Source organism: Paralichthys olivaceus, chromosome 14, assembly GCF_024713975.1.
Source record: "Paralichthys olivaceus isolate ysfri-2021 chromosome 14, ASM2471397v2, whole genome shotgun sequence".
In the NCBI taxonomy this organism is placed as follows: Eukaryota; Metazoa; Chordata; class Actinopteri; order Pleuronectiformes; family Paralichthyidae; genus Paralichthys; species Paralichthys olivaceus.
The window spans coordinates 7,925,712-7,940,455 of NC_091106.1; the positions used below are offsets into that span (position 1 = coordinate 7,925,712).

The 14,744-nt window shown below is 43.2% G+C and overlaps 2 protein-coding genes across 4 annotated transcripts in view; one reads left to right on the forward strand and one right to left on the reverse strand.

The window, feature by feature from the left end:
• Positions 1-1,660, reverse strand: part of LOC109632351 (actin-binding LIM protein 1) — a 38,460-nt gene extending 36,800 nt beyond the window's left edge. Inside the window, exon 1 of one of the 2 annotated variants that reach the window (XM_069538999.1) lies at positions 1,519-1,660. In XM_069538999.1, the coding sequence (XP_069395100.1) occupies positions 1,519-1,531 (13 nt within the window). In that variant the 5' untranslated portion in view covers positions 1,532-1,660. The remainder of the gene's footprint in view (positions 1-1,518) is intronic. The other variant, XM_069538995.1, reaches the window with a different exon arrangement.
• fhip2a (FHF complex subunit HOOK interacting protein 2) lies at positions 1,396-14,744 on the forward strand. Of its 2 annotated transcripts, none has more exons than XM_069538990.1 (18): positions 1,396-1,536; positions 2,496-2,650; positions 3,694-3,772; positions 4,814-4,983; positions 5,224-5,328; positions 5,451-5,573; positions 5,715-5,912; positions 6,003-6,199; positions 6,709-6,823; positions 6,971-7,047; positions 7,152-7,344; positions 7,950-8,113; positions 8,833-8,979; positions 9,071-9,161; positions 9,771-9,914; positions 10,723-10,863; positions 11,787-11,890; positions 11,977-14,744. In XM_069538990.1, exons 1-18 carry the CDS (start codon positions 1,530-1,532, stop codon positions 12,086-12,088), a joined length of 2,322 nt encoding a protein of 773 aa, XP_069395091.1. In that variant the 5' UTR covers positions 1,396-1,529; the 3' UTR covers positions 12,089-14,744. The 2 variants fall into 2 exon arrangements, with proteins under 2 accessions (XP_069395091.1, XP_019947251.1); XM_020091692.2 differs by lacking the exon at positions 1,396-1,536 and adding an exon at positions 2,358-2,388.

The window sequence follows — 14,744 nt, forward strand, 5'->3', positions numbered from 1 at the left end:
CTGCAACATTGGAAGCACTGACTGTTAGCCAAATGAGTTATTTGACATATTGTCCCAAACATGCACATTTGTGCTATTGAGCCTGATTTATCACATTTGTTTGGAGATAACTGGCACCTCACTATGTTAAGCGTGCTAATCAGATCCATGTATCACCGAGGGGTTGTCAATCATTGCATAGGCTCTGAGCTCCATCGATCTCCACCGGCAGCCATGGAGGAGATACAGTAGAGACCATGTCAGTAATGGTGGGGGTTCAAAGTCATTCGCAACAGCTACAAAGAGGAGGGCAGTGATATACTGTACAGCTATAGAGCCTCTTTATAAGAGGTTGATGATTCATTCAATACCAGGATCAGACCAGTCATGGTGAATGCAGCTGCAGATTTACTATAATAATCTTGAGGTCAATGAATCAATCAGACTTTATTTATACGGTACTTTTCAAAATGTAACACAAAGTGCTTCACATAAAACACCCCCTGTCTCTAAGTGCACAAAGCAAGAGTTTTACAGAGCACTAAGAAATAAAAAACACACAAACACAGGAACTGAGGAAACGCTACCCCACCCATCTTCAGGACATGTAAACGTCCCCATAGGCATCTGGGCCCATCTCCCATCTCCCCAGCCCCAATCAACCAGCAGGGGCTCCTGGGCCTATAGCCTCTGTGGGTTTAACCAACCCACTAGTCGGTTAGAACCAAAGAAGCCTCCTGGACAAGAGGTGAGCATCCCCAAGAAACATGTCTTGTATATATTTAAATAACTACAAACTGTATTTATCCAGATCTCAGTCAGACAATATGATCACAGCAGGAAACGCTGGAGGCTCTTTATCACTTCTGCCTACAGCACAGTCACCTGACATGAATCCAGGACAGCACTAAGGTCCACCTGGTGAGGACTAACATGGTCCACCTGCACTGTTTGGAGGTTGATCTGAACTGGAATCAGCTGCAGACACCGTGAGACCAAATAGTATTTGTACCCTTTCCCCAAAAAAACCTCCGGTACTTCTCATCCCCTCACTAAAGGCTTGACCGGGGTGATGACACAACTCCACTGCATCACAACCCGCCAGCTGACACAACGAACCCAAATCAGCGGCTTGCAAGTATAGGCAACAATTAAGTGTGTGCAGCCTCTAACTAAATACATGCACCACCCCTGCTTTCAGACGAAACATCCACAGAAACTGCAGTCAGAGGAGGTGCATGTGCAAAAAGCAGTGGGATCTATTTATAGTTGCACCAGAATACACGAGCGTCCATATCAACAAGATAACTTGAGGGCTGCAGCGGTGGAAGCTGTAGTTTCAGCCATGCACCGGTGTAACCTACTTAGAAACACAGTCATTATCATCGCTGCCTGCAGAAAGACGACGCAAATGGGCTCTCTTCTCCTCTGCGTCCACCCTTGAGCCAAGACTCCCCCCATCCCCCAAAGAAGGACGATGATAAGACTTCCACCTCTGTGTGTATTGTTATGAAGGCTTCTGCGGCAAAAGATACTCACCTCTAGCAGACATGCCCGGTAGGTAGAGCCTCTCTTTCTTTCTGCCTTTCTTTTGCAGGGATTGTCAGGAGGAGGAGGAGGAGGAGGAGGAGAAGCCCCGGTGCGATTGCAGGAGGAAGGATGGAAGACGGACAACCTGATTTTAAATATGCTTTAAGTTTTCTTTTACGGGTTAAAGGCAGGGGAGCGTTCAGCCTGCGATTTTTGTGCAGACAGACTACACAGGCTGGGCGATGGAGACCGCACTTTCCCAGCAGCGACAGGCATGCAGGGCGTGTCCTGGACCAGACAGCATCCCTCTTCTCCTCCAACAACTTTGTGTCCTTATTTGAACATAATGTCACAGAAGTGCAGACTTGAGAATGAGATCGAATCCCGCTGCTGCCAGGTCACCCAAACCTAAACCCAGCTAACCTACTTTCCCTTCCTCCCTCTGGGATGACTGTGCTGTTTGAGCCCCGTCGGAAAGTTGACAGGCACTCTGGAGCATCCCCCCCCCCACCCCCATTAATCCCGCTACTAAAAGGAAAATATGAGGCGATCTGTTTGACTTATTTTTGCTTCATGATACTTTAACGCAAAAAAACGCTGCAATCTGGGAGAAACAGTAACATGTTCCAGATGACTGAGATTTTCCACATAACTTGTGTCGCTGTGTTTATAGGGATCACACCCTGCTCCATACGTGTCAGATGCTCTCGCTGGTTCGTGTTTCCACGCAGAGAAACATCGATCTTTCATTGTCTCTTCTCTTTGTATGCGTCGATCGTTGTCTGCGATTATTAAGACCCCGGTGTCTGGTGTCGCTGCGCCCCCTGCCGGTGCGCACGCGGCATCGTTTGGCGAGAGAAGTGCCACCGTGTCCAAAGTGTAAGATACTCGAGTCTGGTCCGTGGACGTGCGGTTGTTTACAGCGGCTGTGCCAGGCCCAACGTGCTCCGGTTTTATTGCTGACGGCTTCTTCTCTTCGTTTCAAGGGTCGTTGTATGAAACCTCCAATCTGGATCGAGGCGGCAGCAACAGGAAGAAGAAGATAGAGGAATTCTCTAGGTCTTCTCGGGAGAAACTCGTCCAGTCGAAGAACAAAATGTTCTCCAAATTCACCTCGATCCTCCAGCACGCCGTGGAAGCGGTGGGTTATATTCAACCACAACATGTATCCATCTAGTGGCTCACCGCTGTGAGATGTTTGTTTCCTGTAGCCGAGGCCTTTGGTTTCCCAGACATCAACATAGCGTCAGCATTGGGATACGCTGCTAACTAGCCAGCTAGCACATTAGCGTTTTGTGTTGTTTATTTGCATTTATTCCATGCTAGCTACAATATACCAACACGTGTTTCTGTTTGTCCGGTGTCTTATGATGCGGATCAACACAACCCCTCATCGGTGTTGTTTGAATTTCAGCTCGACAACTGTGTTACACATATCTCAACAAGCTGAGCGTTAGCCCCCGACGTCAGCTGATAATAGCCGCAAGAAGCTAAGCTAACGACAGTAGCTAGCTGGTTAGCTATCCCGTTTCAGACAGCGGGGTCTAATCTCGATGAGCGGTGTCGAAATGAGCGGACAGGCTCGTTTAATGTTGCGCAAACGTTCCATTGTAACATTAGAGCAACAGGCTGCTCGTTATGTCGCACCACGTTTTAGAAAGCATCACGTAGCATATATTAGCCAGCCAGCTAACTAGCTACAACCCAGCTGTGACCTGTTGTCCAGCTGCTTCATGTCAGGGGCTTCTGGGTGATCACACACTTGAGTTTACGGGAAAACTTCTAATAGTGATTTTAATAAAACCGATCTTAGACCTTGATGCTGGGCACGAGGATAGGAGTCATAACATGTGTCACTGTTATGTCACTTGAGAGGGAAAGTTGAATTAAATTCTGAAACTTTGACAGATCAGATCAGAAGTACTTTACTTGACTCGGGCATTTCTAAACTAGAATCATTCAAGCTATGGAATATTCCATTTAAAACTATTAGATTAAACTCAGAGACAATCATCCTCATAGACTTGTCTTAATCTCTGTTTAAAATGTTAGTGACTGACACAAATCGTCATGTTAGTGTTATGATGAGCAGGATATCTCAGTTCCAGCTTTATAAACAGACAATATACTTGTTTATAAAGTTTATATGTTCATAGTTTCAATATACTTCTTTTCCTTTCGCAGCTTGCTCCATCGCTGCCCCTGCAGGAGGACTTTGTCTATCACTGGAAGGCCATTACACATTATTACATCGAGACTTCAGGTAAGAAAAGAAACAACGATGTGGATGCTATGATCACGTTATCCTCAGGTGTAGATTTACCGTTGTGCACGCTGCCTGCAAAGCTGCTGATGTCTTAAGTTTGACCTCAATGAGGAAATCTAAGCCTGTTGAGAAGTTTTTCACATTGTGTTAAACAGTCGTATTGTTACAGTTCAAGATATATTCACTGTTGATAAATCAATATATTACTTTTAGAATAAAACATTAAAGAGTTAAACTTGCTTTATGAGCAAATTGCAGCATTTTAAATCGTAAGCTGCATAACTAACATTTCCTGACTGTGAAGAATGCTGGGAATGTCGTCCTGGTTGGGTTAGTAATAACAATGTGGACCAGTCTATGAGAGTAATTCCTTCACCTGTGTGCTCTGTGACTGTGTCATTTTCATTTAAGCTGGTGCTCGATGGTTAAACCCAGTCATGTAATGTTTTGACAACTTGAACTGACTGACATCAGCTTTTTGAATATTTTGGAACAGGAAAGTCTCCTTCTCTCACTCTTCACTCTAAATAATGAAGGATTATGTGTTCTACAAGTATTACACAAACAAGCTTGTTTTACTGTAATCACTGGTTTTGCAGACTTGTGACTTAAGTGACGCTGTCGTTATTTGCCCTAGAAACTGGCCTTAATTGACGACCATTGCAACCACTTGTGCATAACAATGTTATGATTAATCATTATTTCTTATTTGTACACTATGCATTGCCGTGTTGTTTGCTTGCTTGTTCCCTGTCCTGACTTGATAAAGCTAATGTGAGAAAGTACATAAACAGACTCTTGTTACCCAGGGAGCTATTGACAATGTCAGTGGAATCAGTGAACACAAAATATGGCTTGATAAGTTATGCAACTTTGCTTTAGTCTGTTTACAAGGAAAGGAAAAGAAAAGATGAAGCTTTGCACAGGACATTTTTTGATGAAAACTTTCTTATGCTGAAAATGAGAGGCCTTTTTCTTTGTGTTATTACATTCTAGGCAAACAAGTTCTTACTTTTTTTTTTTGTTTTCTCCTGTTAGATGACAAAGCTCCAGTCACAGACACCAACATCCCATCCCACCTGGAACAGATGCTGGACATCCTGACCCAGGAGGAAGGGGAGAGGGAGTCTGGAGAGACAGGACCCTGCATGGAGTATCTACTACACCATAAGATCCTGGAGACTCTCTACACCTTGGGCAAGGCCGATGTAAGACAATCATGCTTTGGTAACTACATGAACTATAAATTCAGGAAAATATGCATTTCATGGTATGGCACCTAAGTAAAATCAGATTAAATCTAGAAGAAATCAAAGCAGAGAATTATTTAGGAGCCATTGGAGTTTGGGGCAGCTGGAGACACGTCATTGTGCTATCAGCTGAAGTGCAACACTTCAGCTGATAACACCAAATATATCATATATAATAGCTGTTTGTATGTTTTTCAGTGTCCTCCAGGTATGAAGCAGCAGGTGCTAACCTTCTACACAAAGCTGCTAGCACACATTCGTCAGCCTCTCCTGCCACACATCAACGTGCACAGACCTGTACAGGTGAGACGTGTTGCAGTCTAGATTTCTGTGGATTTTTGATCATCGTTCTTTTTGCTGAAAATAGTCCGTTGACTGACAGCTTATGTAAACTATTTATAACTGTTTTTTTGTGCGGCTGTCAGAAACTGGTCCGTCTATGTGGGGACGTACTCGCTGCTCCGACAGAAAATGAAGAGATCCAGTTCCTTTGTATAGTTTGTGCCAAACTAAAGCAGGACCCGTATCTTGTCAACTTCTTCCTTGAGGTGAGTTTGCTATGACACCAGAGAGAAATAAAAAAGCTTCACCTTCATAAATATTCATCTGCATATATTACTGTCAAGAACCTTACAAGATTTTAAGAGCCTAGCTCAGAAAATATCTCTTTTTTGTGATGTTTCTTTTAGAACAAGTCAAAGAAACCTGAGACTAAGAGTCCTGAAAGAGCAGAGTCAGTGAAGGCTCCAGACACTGGTCAGTCTCAGACAGAGGAGGAGCCACAGGCTGCTGCTGCCGCTGCCTCCACCTCAAGTCCAACCAGCAACAACAACAACAGTAACAATTACAATCTCGTCACTTCCCTCCTCAACCTCACTAAGAGCCCTGTGAGTAACCTATGATTTCCCTTTTTTTTTTCTTTGCTGTGAGCTCAAAGTTGGTATCCATGACCCATGTTCTTTTTTCTATCCACTCAGGATGGCAGGATAGTGGTGAAGGCGTGTGAGGGCCTAATGCTGCTGGTCAGTTTACCAGAGCCCTCTGCTGCCAAGTGTTTAACTGAAAACACGGAGCTCTGTGAGCTTCTGACTGACAGGCTGGTCGCCTTCTATAAAGCCCTGCCACAGTCCTTGGACCCCCTGGACATTGAGACAGTGGAGTCAGTCAACTGGGGGTAAATGTCTTTCTAGTGTTTACTTCCTAAATGGTTGATGCTGTCCTTGTTACGTGTCTGCTGAGAGTTGCATACTCATTTGCTCACACATACATGTGCACAGTTCCATTCATAGTAAAATGACCCTCACATGCACACCTTATCTCACATTCCATTCCAGTAGGTGGACATATTGCACCTGGAATGTGCAGTCTACACGTACAGTCAGTGTAGTTATGTGCAGTTATGTATTTGCACAGCTTCCTTTCAAAAACAAGTTGCCACCAAATCAAGAGTGTGCGGACGTCGTACGTACCCTAGCAAACATGAGTGGATGGTGACATTTACCACCAAAGCGGAATGGTGGACACTGAAACTATGAATTAGCCCTAAAACCACATATTTAATTAAATCAAAACTGTAGCGACTTGTAACCACTCATACAATTGTGTCATTACAGCATCATGTCCCAAAAGATATTCTCTTTGGGATAATTTAAAAAAGTTGTTTTATCCTCTTCTCTCTTTCAGTCTGGATGTATACAACCTGAAGGAGGATGCTGCTGTGTTCACAGGGAAGAGGGCTCTCATCTCCTTCCTGTCCTGGCTAGATTACTGTGACCAGCTTATCAAGGAGGCTCACAAGGTCTTCAACCACTGCTGACTCACTGTGTTTCGATGCATCATTCTTTAGTCAGAGATGACACAATACAAGAACTTCTATCGAGGAAGTTTTTTGTATCAGCACAGACGGCTGAACAGCATTTCTTTGTTTTTCTTCACTGTCTTTCAGTTGGCTGCTACAGTGATGGCAAAGGCAGTGAGAGAAAGATTCTTTGTGTCTGTGATGGAACCACAGCTTATGCAGACGTAAGTCGTCAATCAATCAATCACCCAGAATTCAAATTTGTCTTTCTTGTCAGTGTGTTGTCACTGCTCTGTAACTCATGAGCTGTGCCTCTGGGTGCAAACAGGTCTGAGGTTGGAATCCTGACGTCCACAGCCCTGCTGAACAGGATCATCAGGCAGGTGACCTCCGAGGCTCTGCTGCAGGAGATGGTTTACTTCCTGCTGGGAGAGGAGAAAGACGCAGAGACTCCAGCGACCGTCGCTCAGACTCCGCTCAGACACAGACTCATTGAGCACTGTGACCACCTGTCCGACGAGGTTCTTATCACACAGTTTATAATCAAGCTCCAATGCATCCTCAAGTTGTGTGTACGCAAATGTGCACTGAGCCACATATGAAGAAGCGCCTACACAGTTGACGTCCTCTGACCTGCAACAATTTCACAATTAATCTGAAGGATTTTCACACTGTTCAATACATAGATTTTTTTTTTGTAGCCATCACCAAAATAACACTGAACACCACATAATGATTTCTGTCTTCTTCAGACTCTGCTGTGTCTATCTCTATCAATTGGCTACGAATATCACTTGGTGATTATTCGCATATAGAAAGTGAGATCCGATCACATCACGACACGTTTTAATTCGAGTCCTGAACAGGGCCAAACATGAACGTCCTTAATTTCACAAAAATGGCCATCTGCCCTTCAAAGATTCTGATTTCCATCACACAAACCATGAATTTGAATTAGTATCTGACAAGACGACTGCACACATTTTCCTCACACAAAAGAGGGATGACTCATCTCTTCGATGTTTAAGCAGCATCTGCTCACTTTTCTGTCAGCGAGCGAACACTTGGCACATTGCTGTTGATTTAAAGTGGGAGGTAATCCTCATTTTTTCCTCCCTGTCCCCAGATCAGCATCATGACGCTGCGGCTGTTCGAGCACCTCATTCAGAAGCCCAACGAGCACATCCTCCACAGCTTGGTGCTGCGGAGCCTGGAGGAGAGGAACTACCTGGAGAATAAACCGCAGGAGGAGCGGGAGCCCCTGGAGAACGGCCAGCCCCACGACGCCGTGTAAGGACCTGCCTCTAACCTTGACCCCGCCGAGCTGCCCACTTTACACACACTTTGTGGAAAATCCTTTGCACGGACACAGTCCAGCAGAAATAAAAAGAATGCATCAACTAGCTGTGTTTTTCAGATATCCTGCCCCTTCATGAATGATTCATCACTTTGTGTTCAGTCAGTGAGATTCTTCTGAGCCGCCACTAAGTGGGAGCATGATAATCCAGAAAGCCACTGCATCTGTAAATCAAAGTCAGTTTAATGAGACTGAAATGTAATGAGCAGTGATTGTTTATCCTTGTCTTTGTTTTAAATGATGAATGAAAATCACAGTTAAGACATAAACGTCTTCAGAGGCATTTCTCATGATTTTCATAGAAATGAATTAATTCAACTTACTGTTTTTCACACATTCTTTCATATTTATTCTGTGTAGTTTTTATAGGTTTGCAGAAGAGTTGACTAATATCTTAAAGGAAAATCCCATTTTAAAATCTGCCCATTATATAACAGATTTCAAAGTTGCCACATAGACCCCAAGTGTAATTAACTACTATCAGATCTGAATCTCAAATTGAAATCTTACAAGAGATAAAACATTTAACAATATAACAAACAGTTGGTTCCTTTCATTCAACTGATGTGTCTTGTTGCATGATGAAAAAAATCATTGAAATCTGATAAATAGAAGTAATTCATAGTCTGATAAACCTTTGTTCTCTCTGCAGAGACCTCGAGGAGGATCCACTGTTCGGCGACGACCTCTCTCCAGACAGCAGGCTGTCTGGTTCTGATTGGCTCAGCTCCTCTCCACCTCAGAGTCCTGACCACACGAAGTCTGACGGGAAGACGGAGGTCCACAAGATTGTCAACAGGTGAGCAGAGCAGCTCATGAAACAACACGTGTAGGGTTGTTTAGCCTGTTTTATTCTTAATGTTCTTTATGTTCTATCTTCATTTCTGCAGTTTCTTGTGCCTGGTGCCTGATGAGGCCAAGTCATCCTATCACGTTGAAGGCACGGGCTATGACACCTACCTCAGAGACGCTCACAGACAGGTCAGATCTGGCTGTTTTGTAAAGATTCTTAAATCCTGAACACTTTCATGCAGCGTTTCACCAAAAAGTGTAAAGATGTGTGACATGAAAGCCAAAGCATCTCAATCACCACCTGGTGTTGATGCAGTACAGGTCGTACGTGCCTTCTCTTCCATGTTAGTGGATGAGACATGGACCAGTCTAATAAGTCAAAGTACACTTTGAATACATTTTTGTCAAAGATGTCATTTTAGGGGAGTTTTTATTGTAAATGTTTCAGATAAATTTGGTTTGAATGAGTTATTTGATGCTATAAAAATGAGGTGATACAGCATGAGACTGACTTGTGATTGGTTGAGGTTGTGTATTGAGGGTACCTCGATACCGTGGCCTCCTTCTTCTGGTCACGACTGCACAGACTCTGGCTCCAAATAATGTCTCCGGCACAAGATGGCAGCATTTGTATCCACTGTATTTTTGCTTCAAATCTAGAAAGAGGGGGGGGGGTGGAGACACATTGTCAGTCTTTATAAAAAGTCTGTGTTCTTTACTTTGTCAATCAAGCCGAGGCAGCTTCTGAGTGACTGTCATCCTGTCAGTCTCATTGTCTGTTTGAATTGTTCCCCTCAGTTCAGGGACTATTGTGGGGTGTGCCAGCGGTGGGACTGGAGGGGAAATCCAAAACCTTTGGAGAAGTGTAACTTGGAAATGCCGTTCTTTGAGGGACACTTCCTCAAGGTTCTCTTCGACCGGATGGGTCGCATCCTAGATCAGGTCAGTTTGATTCACAGTATACTAAACATTTGTGGTAATGCTGACATCATTCAGAACAACTGTACGCTCTACTGTCAAAATGTCTGTATGAATTATCTGTTTCGGTGTTAAAGCTCCACTCGTCTGAATAACAAATTAATGAATCAAATTAATGCTTTAAAATCACAAAAGCAACTTTGCGTCTTGTAAAATAAACGGAACAAAAAGAACAGGTAGTGTTCTGCTCATTGAGCGTCTGAATTCAAATCAATCTGCCTGTAATTGAAATATAAAGACCAAATAAACTCACTGTCAGAGGATTCTGAAGCAAAGCAAACCGGTTGATCTAGCGTGACGTGTACAACCAGATCGCAGTGAATGAAGCTTTCTGCATGTGAGGAATGACTTGTTGTGCCTTTACATTTAAACAGTAAAATCTCCGTCAGGAGAACCTGTTCAGTGCATCTGAGTGTAAATGAGGTCGTCTGTTCACATGCGCAGCTTAAAAATACTTCAGTTGCAAAATGCAAATGAGCAGCTGATTATGCAGAGGCCTTCCAATTATTTTAGAAAAATAAAAACGAGTCATAAACAAATATGAAAAACCTCGTTAGATGGAATCGTGAACATGACGAATGGAGATTTCGTTGGCAGCTCTCTGGTTTCTGCCTGTGCCTTTTAGGAAATCAAATATTTCATTTGATTTCCTAAAAGCTGCAAGTGTTATATTAATTGACGCATTTGTCAATAACACATTCTGAGTACTGTGAGCTATTTTCTGTTATTTATTATCGTCAATGCTTCGTCTGACGTGTCCTCTGTCTCGCAGCCGTACGATGTGAACCTGCAGGTGACCGCCGTGCTGTCCAAGCTGTCTTTGTTACCACACCCCCACTTACACGAGTACCTGCTGGACCCTTATATCAGCCTGGCCCCGGGCTGCAGGTCTCTGTTCTCTGTCATCGTCAGGGTAAGACTCTTGTTTAGATTACCGAGTGTTTATCTTATCACTGATAGCAGACACTTCCATTCCCAGAGAAGACACTGGCTGTTATTTAAGGTTTCTCACTTTATGGTTTCTGTCAGGTGTAGAATGGTGAAGTGTTGGTTGTAAAGATTGGTTTCCAAAATGTGCAGTGCAAGAAAACAGTCATGATTTAGACAAGTGTTGGCATTTATCTCAAGCCAGAGCAAGTGTGAATTCCACTTCTCTGTAATCTTCCCTGCGTGCTGCTACTTGACCTGTTTCTTACTGGAAGAAACCCTCCTCTCTCCTCTTCTGGGAATCAGTCCAACTACTTTTTCTTAAAGCCTGTCTCACAGTGAAGCAGCAGTTGAGAGGCAGCTGGAAGCAGCTAATGTCCACGTTGATGGTCTTAGTTTTTTGAATGTTAATTACAGTCACGTCATTACTGGTGTTTTGCGTCGGATATAATTTGAATATTTAAAAAATCTATTCTAAAGCTATATTTTTATTTACTTTCTAAATGTGTTGGCTCTGTGGCTCGGCTTCCGTCACTGATCTGCTGCAGTTGTGTGTCTTCTTGTTCCGAGAGAGTAACACACACACACGGGGGGGGGATACATCTTGCAGCAGAAAAAAAACAGCCCTTCAAAAGATTTTTTACGTCTCCACTATTGTACGACCTTACTATTGCTGGTATGACGCTCACATGATTATGGCATGCTGCTCCTCTAGAGATTGGATACATAGCGATAATGATAATAGGCACATTTTGTAACAAATCTGTTCAAATGTGAATATTAGAAATAATATAGAAATACATTTGAATGTGATGCAAGAGGGAGAACGCTCTACTTCACCTGAGGATGGAAACAGGGCCGTTGTGATTTGGTAACGTCTCCCGTGTTCCTGTACGCGTGTTCATGCAGGTTGTGGGAGATCTCATGTTGAGGATTCATCGCATCCCAGACTTCACCCCCAAACTGCTGCTCGTGAGGAAGAGATTATTAGGTCTGGAGCCAGAGGGCATCAAGTACGTACTTCCACACCGCTCTGTGCACTTATCTCCTGTGTTTACTTTAGCAGATGCAGTTTTTAATCAATTGTTTCCTCGTTTAGTATCGACCACATGACTCTGCTGGAGGGCGTGATTGTGCTCGAGGAGTTCTGCAAAGAGCTGGCAGCCATCGCCTTCGTCAAATACCACGCAGCTGCCTCCTCCTCGCCGTAATCTTTCCTGCTGTTCGTCCATCTGCCTCGGCCAGGCAGACAGGGGTCGGGACGATGGGGTGTGCTGGCACTGGTGACACAGGGTCGGCTAAACATTACCACTAACTGCTCATCCCTTCAAGACTGTTAAAGCCCACACAGACGTGGTTTCATCACTCCCTCCTCTTCTGGCCTCTCAGGCTCTACTGTAAAAAAAGGTCAGACACTGCCCAGCAGCCAGCAGAGGAAGAGGAGGAGGAGGAGGAGGAGGAGGAGGAGGAGGCGAGAGGCTGAGGTGCAGGGAGATGCTCACTGGACTCTTTCAGCCTCTGCATTATCTCTCCTGACCTCCCCCACCATCTTTCTCTCTCACCAGCCAAAAGATGACAGCCCTGTGAAAACTATGTCAAGGGGAAAAGATATTGTGTATTTATTTCCTGTCCCGTTGTCGCCCATTTGTAAAAGTCAATGCCTTAGTGTGGGATCACACCTTTCAGTTACAGAAAATTGTTTCTTTTTGAAACATTTTTAAAAAAATTCTCAGCTCTCTCACATGTTGTCTGTTTGAAGACAAGAGGCTGCAGAGAAAATTACCCACTACTCCTCAACCCCTATGTGTGTTGTGTGTGTTTGTTTGTGTAGTTACAAAAATCCTGACGTGCAGTATTTACGATACTGCACTCGTGTTTTAAATGCCAAGTCGTCTTATTATTTATTTGTTTGCTTTCAGTTGCCTTTTTAAACCCGCTTGTACTGTCAGAGCTCATCTTTGATCACCGTCGCCCAAAGATCCATCTCATCTTCTTCTGTGAAATGGTGAATTTAGCAAATTATAGTAAATTTGCACATGAACCTCATTGCATCACGTTGCACGTGTTACATTATCCGACTTTATTCATGCCTTTTTTTGTTGTTGGCTTTTAGGAAAGATGCGTTAACTTGTTTTTGATTCTGCAGCAGATTTTGTTCCGAAATCTCGGCTCTCCAGACCCAGTGTTGATTTTCTCAGACACAGTGTTTAATTAAATCAGAGATAATCTGTGTTATAGTTTTTACACCAAGAATTAGTTTACTCTAGTCATGGGGGGGTGCAGAGGAACAAGCCTCTTGAAATACCGTCGCTTACAGCAGTGGATCTTGAATCAGATTGTATTTGTTTAAAAAAAAAAGTTAAGATATTTAAAAGAAAACTAGCGGCAAGTGGAGAGTTTAAACCTCCACTGAGGTTAACGCGCTTTCTCGCCATGTTAAAGAAAAAAAAAAAACCAGAATCCGGATCCGCTCCAATTTTGAATGGAAATCATTTGAGTAGTTGTTACGTATTACAAACAACCACACAGACCTTCTGCAAAGTAGAAAATAAGAAAAGATAATTAGAACAACATTTTGCCACTGTGCTAACCACAGTCTGTGGCTGCAGTATCCTGAGAGCTTTGGGTTCCTCTGCAAGTTGTCATCACCTCCTATGTGTAGTTCATTTACTTCAGTATTACTTCTTCATGGAAAATTAGAATGACGAGGAAACAGGGCTGTTCACGGCCGGAGCAGGTTTTACTCTGTTTGGTGGCTTCAAATCAAAGTCTTACCCCAAGTTTGAATTCTTCTGTATCAAGATGTTATTTCCTGTCTGATGTTGCAGTGTGAATGTTTCTTTGATTGGTTGGTTGGTTTGTATGGTGATGACCTTGTTTGGGTGTGTGTGACGTGGGCAGTCGTGAATGGAAGACATGAGTCCCTGGTCTTGAGCTTTGATTTAGTTTTTTTTCTCTCTCACATATCTCAAGCACCTGAACGACATTATGCAACAGCTTGCATGGAATCAGATTTGCACATTGTCTTTCTTCATCCTTCATTATGTAAATATAATTAAAAAAGCTTTTTTTCCTTTAATATTTTATTTCATAAACCAAAAAAAAAAAAATCTAGGTTGTATCATGAGTAACGTTTCTATTTAACGTGAACGTTTTTTTAAAAATAATTGTCAATCATGCACATTTTTTAAAATCAACTATGTTTCCAACTCTTTACTGTACAGTTGTATATTGTATGTGTACAATAGCGATGGAGATATACTACCTGGTGTAAATGCATGCTTATACATACGTTTTCTTCTGTTGAGGGATAGAAAAGAGGCAGTCCTGCTGCCGTGCGATGATTTGTGAGCTGTCAGCACTTTGTTCTGACCCGAACGGTAGATACGATGCCTTACTTCACACTGTGGATCTCTAACCGCTCCGGATCAACGTGTGAGGGCTCTTCTGCTTCACCGCAGTGTGTTGTGATCTTATTGTGCTTCTGTCTCATGTGTTTGGTTTGTGAACATGTACAGAACTCTTGAGTTTAAATCTGATTTGCCAACTGATTTGTGGTATCAGCTCAGACCAGTCACTGTATCATGCTCATCGCTGCTTTCCTCTCCTCATGCTTCTTCACCCTTGTGGCCAGTTTGATTATGTGATTGTGCATTAACTGATACATTAAGATAAGATGCATGCCATCTCCCCTCCTGCCTCCCAGTCCCTCACAGAGTAACCAGAAGCCATCACTGCACTGTTCATTTACTCCCATCAGCAGCCGTCTTCACTTCACTACTCCTCTTAGGTTTCATTCAGGACAATACGGTTTTGTTTCACATGCTCCGTCCCAATTACAAATAAAGATAAAGGTCTTCAGCAGGA